Source organism: Delphinapterus leucas, chromosome 16 (assembly GCF_059928025.1).
Source record: "Delphinapterus leucas isolate spDelLeu-1000000601 "Yukka" chromosome 16, BTC_Dleu_Yukka2, whole genome shotgun sequence".
NCBI lineage: Eukaryota > Metazoa > Chordata > Mammalia > Artiodactyla > Monodontidae > Delphinapterus > Delphinapterus leucas.
Window position 1 is genome coordinate 59,099,670 of NC_143144.1, and position 18,307 is coordinate 59,117,976.

Here is an 18,307-nt window from a genome sequence, read left to right on the forward strand (position 1 = left end):
TCTGATGAGATCCTGACACCCCAGGTGGTGAGGGCAGGCATCAAGAGAGAAAGCTGAAAGGACATCACTAATGCTGTTACACATTAAGCCCTTGATCTAGGACTGATGAAATAAAATTTATATTTTAAGGCAGGACAAGAAAAAACTAAACATAAAATTTTCTCTGTGTGTTTGTTTGGACCTCCTCCCTCCCTCCCTCACGTGCAGTGTGCATCCACATTACACATTAACCAGAGCTCCTCAAAGATGGGCCTGCTCTACAGTAAAGATCAATTTTTTTCCTAGCAATGAAACTTCTTAAAAGAATAGTGTTCTTTCCCAGCTCTGTAGGGGGTCGTGGCGACTTGCTGCTCGCTTTGCACGTGCTTACGTGGACCATGTATCCTTGGTGAACTTTATGTAAAATATCAATATGTCATTTTGAGGTACAATCCTTTGTCTCGAAAACGTATGTGACTGTGCCTTAGATTCCTAACAGGTGGAACGGTTCTCAGAGCTTTCTAAGAAAATGCTTCCCGGAATGGGCATCATCAGAAAATCTACAAACAACAAATGCTGGAGAGGGTGTGGAGAAAAGGGAACCCTCCTGCACTGTTATATATATATATATTATATATATATATAATATATAATGTATATATAATATATATAATATATTATATATATCAATATACAGCCACTATGGAGAAAAGTATGGAGGTTCCTTAAAAAACTAAAAATAGAACTACCATACGACCCAGCGATCCCACTCCTGGGCATATACCCTGAGAAAACCATAATTCAAAAAGACACATGTGGCGCATGCTCCGCCCACCCCGGAGCCTCGCCCTCCGCCACGATGAGCAAATAAGCGCCAGAGAGGGCGTGAAATTTAAATTCCACTCGGGGAGAAAGTGTTGTGCTTCGAGCCTGACCCCACCAAGGCACGAGTGCTGGACGATGCCAAGATTGTTGATGTTATTGTTGGTAAAGACGAAAAAGGCAGAAAGATCCCAGAATATCTGATCCATTTGAATAGTTGGAACAGAAGCTGGGATAGATGGGCAGCTGAAGATCATGTCCTTCGTGACACTGATGAAAATTGGAGATTACAGCGTAAACCGGCAAGAAAAGCTGTAGCTCGCCTGAGAAGCACAGGAAGAAAGAGGAAGCGCTGCAGGTTGCCAGGTGTGGACTCTGTCTTAAAAAGCCTCCCTGTTGAAGAAAAAGATGAAAATGTTGAAAACTTAATAAGCAGTTCCTCTGATGACAGTAGTGAAGAAAAGGATGAAGAAATAAGTGAAGAAAGTGATATTGAAGAAAAGACTGAAGTGAAGGAAGAACCAGAGCTGCACGCAAAAAAGGAAATGGAAGAAAGAACAATAGCTGTAGAAATCCCTGAAGTTCTGAAGAAGAAGCCTGAGGACGATTGTTACTGTATCAACAGGAGGAAACGGTTAGTGAAACTTTCATGCCAGACCAACATCATAACTATTTTGGAATCGTACGTGAAGCATTTTGCTATCAATACAGCCTTTTCAGCCAATGAGAGGCCTCATCACCATCAGGCTATGCCACACGCCAACATGAGTGTGCATTATATCCCAGCAGAAAAGAACGTTGACCTTTGTAAGGAGATGGTGGGTGGATTAAGAATAACCCTTGGGACTTCCCTGGTGGCGCAGTGGTTGAGAGTCCGCCTGCCAGTGCATGGGACACGGGTTCGTGCCCCAGTCCGGGAAGATCCCACATGCCGTGGAGCAGCTGGGCCCGTGAGCCATGGCCGCTGAGCCTGCGCGTCTGGAGCCTGTGCTCCACAACGGGAGAGGCCACAACAGTGAGAGGCCCACGTACCGCAAAAAAAAAACAAAACAAAGAATAACTTTTGATTACACTCTCCCATTGGTTTGGCTCTCTCCATATGAACAAGTTCAGTATAAAAAGGTGATTTCGTCCAAATTTTTTCTTCCGATTAAGGGAAGTACCACAAACGCTAATCGGAACCCGGAGGATCTCTCTCCAAGCCCACCTTTGTTGAATCCATCCACGCCACAGCCCACAGAGAGTCAGCCAACTACAGGCGAGCCAGCCGCCCCCAAAAGGTGCAAAGCCGAGCCGGAAGCCTTGCAGTCTCTGAGGAGGTCCACACGCCACTCTGCCAATTGCGACAGGCTGTCTGAGAGCAGCGGCTCGCCTCAGCCCAAGTGCCGGCAGCAGGACACGTCTGCCAGCACGCCCAAGCTGTTTCTGCACCTGGAAAAGAAGACGCCTGTTCATAGCCGATCATCCTCACCTGTTCCTCTGACCCCTAGCAAGGAAGGGAGTGTGGTGTTTGCTGGCTTTGAAGGCAGAAGAACTAATGAAATAAATGAGGTCCTCTCCTGGAAACTTGTACCTGACAGTTACCCCCCAGGTGACCAGCCACCTCCACCCTCTTAAATTTATGGGGCGCAACACTTGCTGCAATTGTTCGTGAAACTTCCAGAAATCCTTGGAAAGATGTCCTTTTCTAAGAAGAATCTGAAGGCTTTACTGAAGCACTTTGATCTCTTTCTGAGGTTTTTAGCAGAATACCATGATGACTTTTTTGCAGAGTCTGCCTATGTTGCTGCCTGTGAGGTGCACTACAGCACGAAGAACCCCAGGGTGATTTATTAAGGTTTTGATGGTTCTGGAAGAACAGTTTCTCTATCTAGCTTTGCGCTCTCGGTCCCCAGTAAAGAACTAGGGAGTTGGTGGGCCTTCCTTACAGGCAGAGCGAATGCGATACCCCCATTGGGGTGCTGTGGCGGGCCCATTTGTTTGAGCTGCTTACCTCCCGTAGTTATTTCTGTTATGGATTACTTCCTAGGTGCCTGAACGGCCTCCAACATGTGACCCTTGCCATGGTACATGTCATCTGTGACGGCGGGAAACGAGCAGCTGTGTTCACAGTGAAATGTTCACGAAAGTGTGTGTAGGTTGGGCTGTTTCAGTAGACAGGAGTTACTTGTTAGCAATAACCTCATTTTTTTAGTTATTTGTTAGCATTAAACAAAATCGTTTTGCAAGGCGTTTTCATTCTTGTGATTAGGCTAAGCAACAAAACATTAGTTTTGCTTGGAAACTGAAGAGTAGTCCCAGAGTATTTTAGAGGGAGTTGATATTGATGGCAAAAGAATATTTGCAGGTATACATTTGCTTGTTACAGTTCCTTTTCTATAAAACCTTATTTTTGGTGATCTAAATAAAGCATTGCCTGAATGTTTGAGATTTTATAGCTATACTCGGTTGTGTAATGTTACAGTTCCCTTTCTGTAAGATGTTATTTTTGGTGATCTCAAATAAATCATTGCCCATCTTGTTGGAAAGAACCAAGAGAGAGTTTTCAAAAAAAAAAAAAAAAGAGACATGCACCCCAATTGTCATTGCAGCACTATTTACGATAGCCAGGTCATGGAAGCAACCTAAATGCCCATCGACAGATGAATGAATAAAGAAGATGTGGTACATATATACAATGGAATATTGCTCAGCCATAAAAAGGAACAAAATTGGGTCATTTGTAGACATGGATGGATCTAGAGATTGTCATACAGAGTGAAGTAAGTCAGAAAGAGAAAAACAAATATTGTATATTAACGCATACATGTGGAATATAGAAAAATGGTACAGATGAACCAGTTTGCATGGCAGAAATAGAGACACAGATGTAGAAAACAAACGTATGGACACCAAGGGGGGAAGGGGTGGGTGGTGGGATGAACTGGGAGATTGGAATTGACATATATACACTAATATGTATAAAATAGATAACTAATAAGAACCTGCTGTATAAAAAATAAATAAAATAAAATTCAAAAATTCAAAAAAAAAAAGAATATGCTTCCCGGGTTACAATCTTCAGTTTGGCTTGAATAAGATTCCCCCTTTTTCCCCTCTTAACTTGATAATTAATTGAATTTTTGTCAACAGGACAATATCTACTGTCATTATTGAAGGCTTGGCTTAGTGGTCCCTAGATAGTCCCAAACTGTTCCTCTACAAAAGAATTCCCATTTCTCTGGTAAATGTGTCTTTAGTTCTTATGGTGACCTCACTCATGCTAAACAGATGACACCCATTCTCTAGGAGGGGGATGTACCCTCCCTGCTTGTATGAACTTCGGGTTGTTGTAAACAGGGAATGCCCTCTGTTCATCAGGGCTGAGATTGACACTCCTTCCCTGGAATTTCACATAGAGTACCAGAACATATGCCCTGAAGCCAGAGGGCATACAATGTCTCTCAAAGCAACCAGAAGTAGAAGGAACTTGAGTGTCAGGGGGATATAATATTTTTTAAAAATTTTTTATAGCTTCACTGAGATGTAATTTACATATAACACTGGTACATTTAAGGTTTACAATGTGATGACTTAATACATGTATGCATTGCAAAATGATTACCACGTTAGGGTTAATTAACACTTCCATCATGTCATGTACTTGTGTGTGTGTGTGTGTGTGTGTGTGAGATGAGAACATTTACAATCTACTCTCTTAGCAACTTTCAAGTATATAATAAAGTCCTGTAAACTATAGTCACCATGCTGTACATTAGATTCCCAGAACTTATTCATCTTACAGCTTGAAGTTTGTACCCTTTGCCCAACATCTCATTTCCTCTACTCCCCAGCCCCAGACAACTACCATTCTACTCTGTTTCTACGAGTATGGCTGTTTTAGATTCTACATATAAGGGAGATCATACAGTATTTGTCTTTTTCTATCTGGCTTATTTCACTTAGCATATGCAGAGATATACAAGTTCAACTCCCTCTTAGGCCATTTGATCTTGGGCCAAATAATTAACTTCTATAACCTCAGTTTCCCTCTGTATAGGATGGAGAAAAAACAGCTCCTTCCTCATGAGTTGTGCGACTCAAACAAGATAATATACATAAGGCCTTTTGCATGGTGCCTGGCACATAGTAAGGGCTTAATAAATATTATTAGCAGTATTAATAGTAGCAGCAGCATTAAGCATCTATCTACTCTGTGCTAGAGACCCGGCTAGGCGATGGAGATACAATTCATTCATTCAATATATACATTGAATGTATCTAAAGGCTTTACTTGTATCCTTATTTTTGATATAGAATAAAACCAACAAAGATCTTTGACCATGTGGTGCTTACATTGCAGTGAAGAGACAGATAACCAAGAGTGAGAAAAGCAGCTACTATCCTAAAGATACAGACTAGCGAACAAGCACAGCACTAGGGGAAGAGTGATGTAGCCACATAGGCCATTGAGCAGGGTTACCTAACCTAGCTTTGGGGGATCAGGGAGGGCTTGCTGGAGGATATGTGGGAGTTGAATCAGATCAGAGAGTCCTGTATCCTCCTGGTAAGTATAATAATGGCCCCCAAAGGTGTCCACAACCTAATCCCTGGAACCCATGAATATGTTATGTTACGTGGCAAGAGAGAATGAAGTTTGCGGATGGAATTAAGGTTGCTAATGAGCTAGTCTTGAGATGGAGGGATTAACCAGGTGGGCCCAGTGTAATCACAAGTGTCCTTATAAGAGAAAGAGGAAGGCAGGAGGGTCAGAGTCAGAGTGATGAGACGTGAGAAAGGCTCAGTGGGCCGTTGCTGGCTTTGAAGATGGAGGAAGGGGCCATGAGCCAAGGAATGCAAGCAGTCTCTAAAAACGACAAAAGCCTAGGAAACACATTCTCCCCGGGAGCCTTCAGAAAAGAATGCAGCCCTGTCAACCCTTGCTTTTAGTCCAGTGAGACCCATTTCAGACTTCTGATCTCCAGAACTGTAAGATAACAAATCGGGGTTGTTTTAAGCCACTACATTTGTGGTAATTTTTTACCTACAATAGGAAATGAATACACCCCCTAATACCTTAAGTCTTGGACAGAGCTGGGGCTCTTGGAAGTCAGGGAAAGCTGGAGCAGAAAGCTCACTTGTCTGACATCCTCCAAGGGTCTTGACTCAAATCTTGGGAAGCCAGCCCTGCAGAGCCTTGTTTAGGCAAATGAATCAAACGTCCCAACCCACACCTTCAGTAATCTTAGTTTTAAAATTTCTTTCTATCCTCCAGCAGTAACTCTGAGATTCTGCAGTACAGTCTCAATGTAATTTAAGCCTGCTTAATAAATTATTAGTTGACTGGACCTATAAATGAATCAAGAGTCCAGCTCAATTCAAGTCAGGAAGAACTCTGAGAGCTACTTGGGTTTTAAGGGTTAGGAGAGTGTAGGGCAAAAGGAACCTGGCTGAGCGTGGAGAGTAAGGCAAGTCAGTCCTCGGGACAGATCCTCCAATTCTTTGCCTGGAATATTCTTCTCTCAGCTCATCTGATACTTCTGATATTAGCACAATGGTGAACTACACATGGAGGCCTTCCCCTGATATCTCATCTAAAGAGGCCTCCCCTGGTTATGCTCAGTCTTTTTTTTTTTTTATTTTTTAACATCTTTATTGGAGTATAATTGCTTTACAGTGGTGTGTTAGTTTCTGCTTTATAACAAAGTGAATCAGCTATACATATACATATATCCCCATATCTCCTCCTATGCTCAGTCTTATCTCCTGTTTATTTCAATCAGAATATTTGACTTAGTTTGCCCTTATTTATTTATTTACTTCTTTATTGTCTACTAGCTTTCTCTTCCAGCAGAAGATAAACTCAGTGAAGACCAAGACTAACTTATCTTACTTACTGTTCACCACTAAATCCCAGTACAATGTGCTGGATACATATTTTTTTTTTTTTTGCGGTACACGGGCCTCTCACTGTCGTGGCCTCTTCCGTTGCAGAGCACAGGCTCTGGACACGCAGGCTCAGCGGCCATGGCTCACGGGCCCAGCTGCTCCGCGGCATGTGGGATCTTCCCAGACTAGGGCACAAACCCGTGTCCCCTGCATCGGCAGGCAGACTCTCAACCACTGCGCCACCAGGGAAGCCCTGTGCTGGATACATTTTTAAATGAAGGAAGTAATGTATGAACTGAGATCTGAGATCTGAATGAATAGATGTTAACCAGGTTAAAAACGGGAGAGGAGTGTGTGTTTGGTGAGAGTTTTAAGAGGGGTGAAGCTTATTGATCCCTCCTTATAACGCTGACCCTGTAGGAGTCTGCTGGGGTCTGTTCTTGAATTTCTTCTCTTTATCAGCACTTAACTCCAGATGGCCTCATCGACAAATCCCACTATAAGGTGATGACCCTCAAATTTATATTTCTTGCTTCTACTTCTCTGAACTCCAAAACTGTACTTCCAGCTACGTACCTCATACCTCCATGAGGATTTCTAATAGGTACCCATTCCTAAGGCCACTAATCCCCCCTCCAGCCCCTGGAGCCAGACAGAGCCTTACAGATACAAACTGTGTCCACAAGTGACACCAATCGGTGATGGGTCAATTGGATGAGGAGAAACCAACCGTGTCCCCAGCACTCCCTTTTCACCCTCCCCTATTTAATATTTCCTCAAAGCACTTTTTACCATCTGACATATTGTATATTTGTCTGTTTATTGTCTTCTCTCCCTATAAGGATATAAGCACCTTGTGGGCAGAGAATTGATCTCTTTTATTTTCTGATGTGTCTCTAGCAATTAGACTGGGGCCTGGCATGTAGTAAGTTCCACTAAATACTTGTGGATCAGTGAATGATTGAATGATTAAATGCTTTTACCCACATAATCCCATTTGAACTTCACCTCAATCTTTCTTGAGACCATTATATTCCACTTACATATATGAAGATCCCTAAAATTTAAATGATTTTCCCAGCTCATATAACGTATAGTTAGAAAATCTGGAGATTAAATTAGCTTTCTGACTCCAAAGCTTGGTGCTTTCCATAACACCGAATGCCTCCACCACGTGGGCCTGGTTACATCACAAAAACTGCCTCTAATCTGGCTTCCAGTTCTTTTTTTTTTTTTTTTTTTTTGTAGTACACGGGCCTCTCACTGTTGTGGCCTCTCTCGTTGCGGAGCACAGGCTCCGGACGCGCAGGCTCAGCGGCCATGGCTCACGGGCCCAGCCGCTTTGCGGCATGTGGGATCTTCCCGGACCGGGGCACGAACCCTTGTCCCCTGCATCAGCAGGCGGACTCTCAACCACTGCGCCACCAGGGAAGTCCTGCTGCTATGTTTTTTCAACAACATTTGTAGAGAAGGAAAAAGAGTGTAACAGAAACAATTTAAACTTAAATGAAATTTATATTTTCAAGATTATTGGGTTGATACCTTTTCAAAGTGCATTTATCTGCCCTTTGCAGTAAGTTTCATTTACTCATCAAAACCCGCCACAAAATCAAAGCTGTCAGTATCTCTTATGAAAAGCCATGTGCTCCTGATGCTCCAAGGCTGTGCTGAGCTCTTTGTAATGCTCTTCTTTTTTTCTTTTATTTTTCTTCCTGAACTCTTCCTTTTGCAACCTCCCTGCTATTCTGCCTTCCTGAATGGCTTTCTCTATATTCTCTGATTTTCATCAGTGTTCCCTGCCCGCAACACCCTATATGCTTCAGGACTAGATAGAAAATGACAAATGATTGGAGCTTGACCTCTTTCTTACATAAATGGAGCTTGGAAGCAATAGGTTCAAGACCAGTGTTGTGCTCATCAAATGGCCCAGGCTCCTTCTAGCTTGTTGCTCTACCTATCTCAACACACACTTAACTTATTGTCCAGACAGATGTTCCAGCCCCATTGTCACATTCACAATCCAGCCACCAGGAAGGAGCACACCTTCTTCCTTCAAAAGCAAACTTCCCACCCTCATACCCTGCTGGTAAGAATGGATAAATGAAATGTGCCAGATACATATTCAGCAATAAAATGAAATGAAGTACTGATCCATGCTGAGACATGGATGAACTTTGAAAACATTATGCTAAATGAGAGAAACCAGTCACAAAAAACCCACATATTGTATGATTCCATTTACATAGGGTGTGTGCATTATATCTCAATAAAGTTGCTTAAAAAAATAAAAACAAAAGCAAACTTTCCACAGTTTTACACATGACTCCCACTTACATCTCATAGGCTAGAAAGCAGTCACATGGTCATGCCCACATGCAGGGAAGCTAACAGATGCAGTCTTTATCCCAGCCAGCCAGCCATGTGCTCGGCTAAAAAACCAGAGGTCCTGGTATATATAGCACAGGGAACTATATTGAACATGTTGTAATAACCTATAATGGAAAAGAATCTGAAAAAGAATATATTTTATATATATATATATATATATATATATATATATATATATAACTGAATCACTTTGCTGAACACCAGAAACTAACACAACATTGTAAATTAACTCTACTTCAATTTTTAAAAATCAGAGGTTCTCTTACAGTAAAAAGAGAGGACAGATATTACAGAACACTGACCATCTCTGACCCATCCTTTGTCAGACCTTGTACCTTGTCCATCCACCCGCAGAGGATCACTGCATGTACTTCTCAGGAACATGACACTTAATTTTAGGTAAACTGATCTCTTTCCCAGAATCTGTGCAGGGATGTGTTGGCTCTGTGTTCTCATATATTTTAGGTCAAAATTCTCTTCATTTGGCAGCCATTCTTCATAGTTTTGTTTTATAACTTTTGCCTTGTTAATAGAAGGTGGAAGTTTCTTTTTTACTTTTTGCTCTTTTATTTTGCTTTCAGTTGGTTTCAGGACTTGGAAGTGAATTCAAAATGCCCCTTCCCTGCTATCTTTAACTGGAGTTTGTCAGAAGAAATATTCTTGAATATGCTTGCCCCTAAATGCAACCCTTCCGGGGTTTCTTCTATTTTTGGATCTAGCGGGACCTCCAGGATTGGATGTTCACGGCTCTCTATAAACAGCTGCTCCTCCCGACCAGATGAACTTCCCTCAGAACTTCGCCCCCCAACACACATTATCTGCTCCAGTCACGTCTCACTTGTCAATAACAGTTTTGTATAATCTGGGGCTTCCCTCATGACGCAGTGGTTGAGAGTCCGCCTGCCGATGCAGGGGACGCGGGTTTGTGCCCCGGTCCGGGAAGATCCCACATGCCGCGGAGCGGCTGGGCCCGTGAGCCATGGCCGCTGAGCCTGAGCGTCCGGAGCCTGTGCTCCGCAACGGGAGAGGCCACAGCAGTGAGAGGCCCGCGTACCGCAAAAAAAAAACAAAAACAAAAAAAGTTTTGTATAATCTGTAGAGTGCTGTGCACATGTCAGTTGCATTTATGTCCCATATTGCCTTGACTAGGATGCCTTCCCCCTTTGCCGCTTCCTCAGGGCCCTCAGGTGCAACCCGTTAAATCTAAATGCCTCCTGTTTGCCCCCAAAGCAGCTCTTCTTGGGATATGGCGCCACCTGTTGCCCAAGTTGAAAACATGGGAGCTGGTCGAAATTCTCCCTTCTCATTCACCTCCCGCGTTTACTCACCCTCGAAGCCCTGTCACTTCTTTGCTGCCATCCTCACCACGCTTCCTGCTTCTCCCCTGCACAGCCACTGCTTGGTTCTGCGCTCCTTCACCCCTGCCTGGACCGGCCCTGCTGCCTGGAACTCACCCACGCCAGCTGCACACCTCGTGCTCTTCCTTCAACGCAACCACGTCGCGCCTCCCGCTCGCCCCTCCCTTCTACCCTTCAGACCCTTTATTGGTTTTCCATTCTCCTCGGTTAATTCCAAAAATCTGTCCCGGAAACAAAGCCCTCCAGCACCTGGCGATCACTGACTTTCTCATCTCTCTTCCCTAACACCCTTGCTTCCTGCTGGTTTTGCCAAACAATGAGCAGTCTTTCAAAAGACTGCATTTTTTCCCCTCCAATTTTAAAAAATCATGGTAAAACACACCAGCATAAAAGAGTGTTTAAACAACTCCTCTCCCTCCATTTGGAAGCTAGCTGACTCCTATTTGTGCTTCAAAACCAAGTGCAGGCATCATTTTCTATAAAACTTTTCTATTTCTTACCTCTGGTCTGACTTCTGTGGTACCTTTCTTGTGTTTCCTTAGAAAACTCTGTGCGTACTTCTCTACAAACATAGCATTATGCTGTCACTTTTGGTCTATTTGTTTGTCTTCCATGATTAAAGCATAAGGCCCGTAAGACCAGGGACAATGTCTTCTTTCTGGATTCCCAGTCCTTAACCTATACTTGGTATATAACAGGGATTAAACAAATTCTGAAGAGCAATAACAAAAAATGAACTATCTCCTCTCTATTCACATTTTGTTGACCTTATAACAGGGCAGGAAATGACTCACTGGAATTCCAGAAATCCAGGCTCTTCCACATGCTCCCACTAACCCTGCTTCCAACAGGGCAATTGTTGGTTTAGTGACACGTTGATTCAGATTGCCCTCTAGCTGATGGAAAACGTGCATGGCATGGACTCTGAATCCGTTCTGTGTACCAGTGTTGCCTAATTTGTCAATAGCCTGTACCTGTGTAATCCTTACTGCGAGTAAAGAGGTTCTTTCTGAGTTTGAAAAAACTAATGTAATGTGTGTTTACTGATACGACATCATGTGAGGTTAACTGGACCAGTAACAGTCTATGGGTCCAAATGTAGCAGGGGGCAACTATATTTCATTGATTCTAAGGTGCTCTTGATTTCACATTTTAATGTTTCTGAAACAGAAATGTATCTTAAAACAGATGGCATCTTAGATTCAGAGAAATACAACATTATAATAAGAAGTATAAGAGAAATCCAACATCACTATTATACCAGAGAAATATAATAACCAATATTAATTGATTTAATTGTAACTGAGCATGGAATATCACACATTAAAACAGGAAACAGAGTAGAAAAAAAGCAATGAATGGCTAAAAGCTTGAATTTGCATTGACTGTGGGAGAATTTTCAGTGACTTGATAATAAAAACCATCACTTATGAGCCCCTCCTAATTGCCAGGGAAAATACATACATTATCATTAATCCTCACCCTCCTAACCTGGAAGGTAGGTGGTGTTAATTCCATTTTTTAGATGAAGATCTGAGAATGTCTGGACCTGCCCAATGTCACAAAGCTAGAATACGTCAGATATAATCAGATTTTAAAACCTATTACCAAAAAATTGTATAAATGATCTTATTTGCAAAGCAGAAATAGAGACACAGACACAGAGAACAAACGTATGGATACCAAGGGGGGAAATGGGGGGTGATGCTGAACAGGTTTTCATGTGCTTCTTGGCCATCTGTATGTCCTCTTTGGGGAAATGTTTATTTAGGTCTTCTGCCCATTTTTTGATTCGGTTTTTTTTTTTTTAATATTGAGCTGCATGAGCTGTTTATATATTTTGGAGATTAATCCTTTGTCCGTTGATTTGTTTGCAAATATTTTCTCCCATTCTGAGGGTTGTCGTTTTGTCTTGTTTGTAGTTTCCTTTGCTTTGCAAAAGCTTTGAAGTTTCATTAGGTCCCATTTGTTTATTTTTGTTTTTATTTCCATTACTCTAGGAGGTGGATCAAAAAAGATCTTGCTGTGATTTATGTCAAGGAGCGTTCTTCCTATGTTTTCCTCTAAGAGTTTTATAGTGTCCGGTCTTACATTTAGGTCTCTAATCCATTTTGAGTCTATTTTTGTGTATGGTGTTAGGGAGTGTTCTAATTTCATTCTTTTACATGTAGCTGTCCAGTTTTCCCAGCACCACTTATTGAAGAGACTCTCTTTTCTTCATTGTATATCCTTGCCTCCTTTGTCATAGATTAGTTGACCATAGGTGCGTGGGTTTATCTCTGAGCTTTCTATCCTGTTCCATTGATCTATATTTCTGGTTTTGTGCCAGTACCATACTGTCTTGATTACTGTAGCTTTGTAGTACAGTCAGACTCAGGGAGTCTGATTCCTCCAGCTCCTTTTTATCCCCTTGAGACTGCTTTGGCTATTCGGGGTCTTTTGTGTCTCCATACAAATTTTAGGATTTTTTGTTCTAGTTCTGTAAAAAATGCCATTGGTAATTTGATAGGGATTGCATTGATTCTGTAGATTGCTTTGGGTAGTATAGTCATTTTCACAATATTGATTCTTCCAATCCAAGAACATGGTATATCTCTCCATCTGTTTGTGTCATCTTTGATTTCTTTCATCAGTGTCTTACAGTTTTCTGAGTACAGGTCTTTTACCTCCTTAGGTAGGTTTACTCCTAGGTATTTTATTCTTTTTGTTGCAGTGGTAAATGGGAGTGTTTCCTTAATTTCTCTTTCAGATTTTTCACCATTAGTGTATAGGAATGCAAGAGATTTCTGTGCATTAATTTTGTATCCTGCAACTTTACCAGATTCACTGATTAGCTCTAGTAGTTTTCTGGTGGCATCTTTAGGATTCTTTATGTATAGTATCATGTCATCTGCAAACAGTGAGTTTTACTTCTTCTTTTCCTATTTGGATTCCTTTTTCTTCTCTGATTGCCATGGCTAGGACTTCCAAAACTATGTTGAATAATAGTGGTGAGAGTGGACATCCTTGTCTTGTTCCTGATCTTAGAGGAAATGCTTTCAGTTTTTCACCATTGAGAATGATGTTTGCTGTGGGTTTGTCGTATGAGGCCTTTATTATGCTGAGGTAGGTTCCCTCCATGCCTACTTTCTGGAGAGTTTTTATCATAAATTGGTGTTGAATTTTGTCAAAAGCCTTTTCTGCATCTATTGAGATGATCATATGGTTTTTATTCTTCAATTTGTTAATATGGTGTATCACATTGATTGATTTGCATACATTGAAGAATCCTTGCATCCCTGGGATAAATCCCACTTGATTATGGTGTATGATCCTTTTAATGTGTTGTTGGATTCTGTTTGCTAGCATTTTGTTGAGGATTTTTGCATCTATATTCATCAGTGATATTGGTCTGTAATTTTCTTTTTTTAGAGTATATTTGTCTTGTGTTGGTATCAGGGTGATGGGGGCCTCATAGAATGAGTTTGGGAGTGTTCCTTCCTCTGCAATTTTTTGGAAGAGTTTGAGAAGGATGGGTGTTAGCTCTTCCCTAAATGTTTGATAGAATTCACCTGTGAAGCCATCTGGTCCTGCACTTTTGTTTGTTGGAAGATTTTTAATCACAGATTCAATTTCATTACTTGTGATTGGTCTGTTCATATTTTCTATTTCTTCCTGGTTCAGTCTTGGAAGGTTATACCTTTCTAAGAATTTGTCCCTTTCTTCCAGGTTGCTTATTTTATTGGCATAGAGTTGCTTGTAGTAGTCTCTTATGATGTTTTGTATTTCTGTGGTGTCCATTGTCACTTCTTTTTCATTTCTAATTTTATTGATTTGAGTCCTCTCCCTCTTTTTCTTGATGAGTCTAGCTAAGGGCTTATCAATTTTGTTTATCTTCTCAGACAACCAGCTTTTAGTTTTATTGATCTTTGCTATTGTTTTCTTTGTTTCTATTTCATTTATTTCTGCTCTGATCGTTATGATTTCTTTCCTTCTACTAACTTTGGGTTTTGTTTGTTCTTGTTTCTGTAGTTCCTTTAGGTGTAAGGTTAGATTGTTTATTTGAGATTTTTCTTGCTTCTTGAGGTAGGATTGTATTGCTCTAACCTTCCCTCCTAGAACTGCTTTTGCTGCATCCCGTAGGTTTTGGATTGTCATGGTTTGTTGTCATTTGTCTCTAGGTATTTTTTGATTTCCTCTTTGATTTCTTCAGTGACCTCTTGGTTATTAGTAACGTATTGTTTAGCCTCCATGTGTTTGTGTTTTTTATGTTTTTTTTCTTCTAATTGATTTCTAATCTCATAGCGTTGTCAGAAAAGATGCTTGATATGATTTCATTTTTCTTAAATTTTCCAAGGCTTGATTTGTGACCCAAGATGTGCTCTATCCTGGAGAATGCTCCATGTGCACTTGAGAAGAAAGTGTAATCTGCTGTTTTTTGATGGAATGTCCTATAGGCAGGCAGATTCTTAACCACTGGACCACCAGGGAAGTCCCATTATCATTTTATTTTATTATGGAATTAAACCTCACCTCCCAAACTAGTTTCCTCTTCTGTCTGGTCTCTCTTCATTCTACTAGTTCTGCATCCCAAGTTAGGGAACCTAGCTGGCTAATTCAAAACTTCTCAGAATTCATGGAAGGAGGAGACTCTGAGTGACAAAAGACAAAACTCTTGTTAGCTAGAAAGGAGTGTGAGGGTGGGAAGAAAACAGAGGTGCTCACATGTTAGCAAATCACATTAACATTTAGATCCAAAATTTACAGCTTCAAAATCCCCACCTCAAGGACCTCAGCTCTACTTTTTTTGTGTGGTAAAGTATACACGATGTAAAACTTACCATTTTACCCATTTTTTTTTTTTTTTTTTTTTTTTTTTTGCGGTACGCGGGCCTCTCACTGTTGTGGCCTCTCCTGTTGCAGAGCACAGGCTCTGGACGCGCAGGCTCAGAGGCCATGGCTCACGGGCCCAGCCGCTCCGCGGCATGTGGGATCCTCCCGGACCGTGGCACGAACCCGTGTCCCCTGCATCGGCAGGCGGACTCTCAACCACTGCGCCACCAGGGAAGCCCCATTTTACCCATTTTTAAGTGTACAGTTTAGTGGCATTAAGTACATTCACATTGTTATGCAATCATCACCGACGTCTATCTCCAGAACTTCATCTTCCCAAATTGAAACTCCATACCCATTAAACAATAACTCCCCATTCTCCCCCCTCCCCCTGCAAGCACCATTCTACTTTGTCTCTATGAGTTTGACTACTCCAAGTACCTCATATAAATGGAATCATACAATATTTGTCCTTTTGTGACTGGCTTATTTCACTTGGCATAATGTCTTCAAGGTTCATCCATTTGTAACATGTGTTAGACTATAAATCCTTCTTTTTTAAGGCTGAATAATATTCTATTGTATGTATATAATCACTCTTTGTTTATCCATTCATCCACTAATGGACATTTGGGTGTTTCCACATTTTTGGCTATTGTGAATAATGCTGCTAGGAACATGGGTGTACAAATATCTGTTGGAGAGAACTTTAAAAAAATCAGTTCTTTTGAGTATACACCCAGAAACTCAGCTCTGCTTTTATTTTTTAAGTATTATTTTCTTTTACTTTTTTTGGGGGGGGGGCATGCCGTGTGGCATATAGGATCTTAGTTCCCTGACCAGGGATCAAACCCTGTGCCCCCTACATAGGGAGCACAGAGTCTTAACCACTGTACTGCCTGGGAAGTCCCAAGCTCTGCTTTTAAAGCTTCTTTCCCTCCCAATGTCCTGGAGCCTGGGCTGCCTGCTGGCATTTGAGCCATCCTTTTGTGGCAGCTGCTCCTCATAGCACTCCACTGGGCCACCACTGGGCAGCTGTTCTAGCCATCCTCTTCTGGGTCACTGTTCTCTTAGCAATACTCAGTCTTTCCTTGCAATCTGCCCACTTGCTCTCCAACCCCCAGCCCTGCCCCTCATCACTTTCTGAAGAAGATGTAACTATGCATGTCTGAATCCTACCTATGAACATGGTTTGAATTCTTATCCAAGGGGGCTCCTTGGGCCCCCATGTAAATCAATGGCTGCAAATAGATGGGGTGGGGCAGGGAGAGATTTGTGGTGGGGATTATCATTTCATCTGTTTATGATATTCTCATTATAGAGTGCCCATAGCTCAAGGAAAGGGATTTTTGAGACTTGATATAAAGTCAAACATTCAAAGAAAATCTACTGTGGAAAAAAAGGATTTATTTTGTGAATGTGGCAGAAATCATGTAAGTGCTTTCCATTGGAAATAGGAAAAAATACACATAGGCCATTATATTAATTTCTCTATTTTGAAAAACTATAGAAAATCAGCATATCTCCAAAGCCACAGAAAGAGTGAAGGCTCCACTATATGCCAATTGTCTCAGTAAAGGCCTTCTGTGGGCCTGGGCCTGGTTTGGCTGGATCATGGTTTATAAAGTACTCTATAGGATATAAGTATATTGCTTTACCCTTGGAGTTTTCAGGACCCAGATCCTTTTTGGCAAGGGATTTGTAGGTTTAAACAAATGTCCATCAAGCTTTTAGTGAGTAGTGTTTCTGTCCTAGCAGTATTTAAAATGAAAAGAGACTATGGGATGGGAGAAGGAATGAGAGGAAAAAGCAATTACTTTGATTTAAATTGTTAAAAGAGAAAAGTTCTTCTTTTGTCTAGGGATAAAGCACAGCTTGTAGGGTTGTGGGATGTTGATAAACCCGGTAACAATGGGTTTGGTCTCTATGTCCTTTGGCTCCCCCAGGGGCTTCAGGACAAAGTTTTGCAGAATGGTGGTGAGAAACAGGAACAACTCCACGCGGGCCAGGCCCTCTCCAACACATGCCCGTTTTCCTGGAAGGAGGAGACAGTTCCATTAGCTTGTTCCAAATTCAAATACAATAGCTCGTATTCAAATACTACACACTCCTAACAGCCAATGAAAACACTGATCAGAAAAGGGATGGCTAAGAAACTGCTGGAGGACAATGAACTGGTACAGTTCTTCTAGACGGATATTTGTCAATACATATCAAAACTCTCTGAAGAAATTTTCACTCTTAATTCAGTAATTCTCCTTCTGGGGATTTATCTGTAGGAATTAGAGGTTCACCTATGCGGGTGTCACTTGCATTGTTATTTATGACACTGATGAGTTAGTTGAAAACTAGACATCCACCTATACTGGATTAATTAAATAAATCCTTGTGCATCTATCATGCAACACAACCTAAACATGTTTGTACAGAAGATTATTTAATACTGTCTTATATCACAACACACTAAGCAAAAGCAGGTTATCAAATAGATTGTACAGAATGAGCCTGATTTTTTAAAATAAAATATACATTTATTATGTATATCTAGACAACTGTGTGAAATATATATAGCAAAATATTAACAGCGATTATAGCCTGAATCTGAAATTCAGGCTATAGTCTGAAATTATTTTCCTTTTTCTTTTTTTCCTTTTTACAAATCCACCCATCCACTCATCCATCTATTTATGGCTGCACTGGGTCCTCGCGGCTGCTCGCGCCCCGCCCCCCGCGCCCCCCGCGCCCCCGCCCCCCACCAGGCTGCGGAGAGCAGGGGCCACTCCTCGCCGCGGTGCGCGGGCACCGCAGCGGCTCCTCCCGTCAGGGAGCTCTGGCCCCAGGCACGCGGGCTCAGCAGCCACAGCCCAAGGGCTCCAGCGCGCAGGCCCAGCAGCCTTCGCTCCTTGGTATGCGGGAGCCCCCCGGGCCAGGGCCGGAACCCGCGTCTCCCCATTGGCAGGTGGACTCCCAATCACTGCACCACCAGGGAAGTCCCTCTTTTCTCTTTTTTTTTTTTTGCTCTTCTGCATTTTCCATCTTTTATATTGAACACTTACCATCACTGTGATTAGAAATCAAAC

The 18,307-nt window shown here is 41.8% G+C and overlaps 2 protein-coding genes across 2 annotated transcripts in view; one reads left to right on the forward strand and one right to left on the reverse strand.

Annotated features, from left to right (window-relative positions):
• Window positions 1-202: 202 nt before the first annotated feature.
• On the forward strand, window positions 203-3,080 carry LOC111172665 (MSL complex subunit 3-like). Its single transcript, XM_089898027.1, is given in 3 exon segments — window positions 203-880; window positions 883-1,630; window positions 1,854-3,080. Coding segments are annotated over 3 exon segments (1,620 nt in total). The 5' UTR covers window positions 203-792; the 3' UTR covers window positions 2,638-3,080.
• A 6,175-nt stretch (window positions 3,081-9,255) lies between these two features.
• The window catches only part of LOC111172397 (cytochrome P450 2C23-like), a 39,947-nt gene continuing 30,895 nt past the window's right edge, over window positions 9,256-18,307 (reverse strand). The window contains exon 9 of the mRNA XM_022569061.2: window positions 9,256-17,262. Within this exon, the coding sequence (XP_022424769.1) occupies window positions 17,051-17,262 (212 nt within the window). The 3' untranslated portion in view covers window positions 9,256-17,050. The remainder of the gene's footprint in view (window positions 17,263-18,307) is intronic.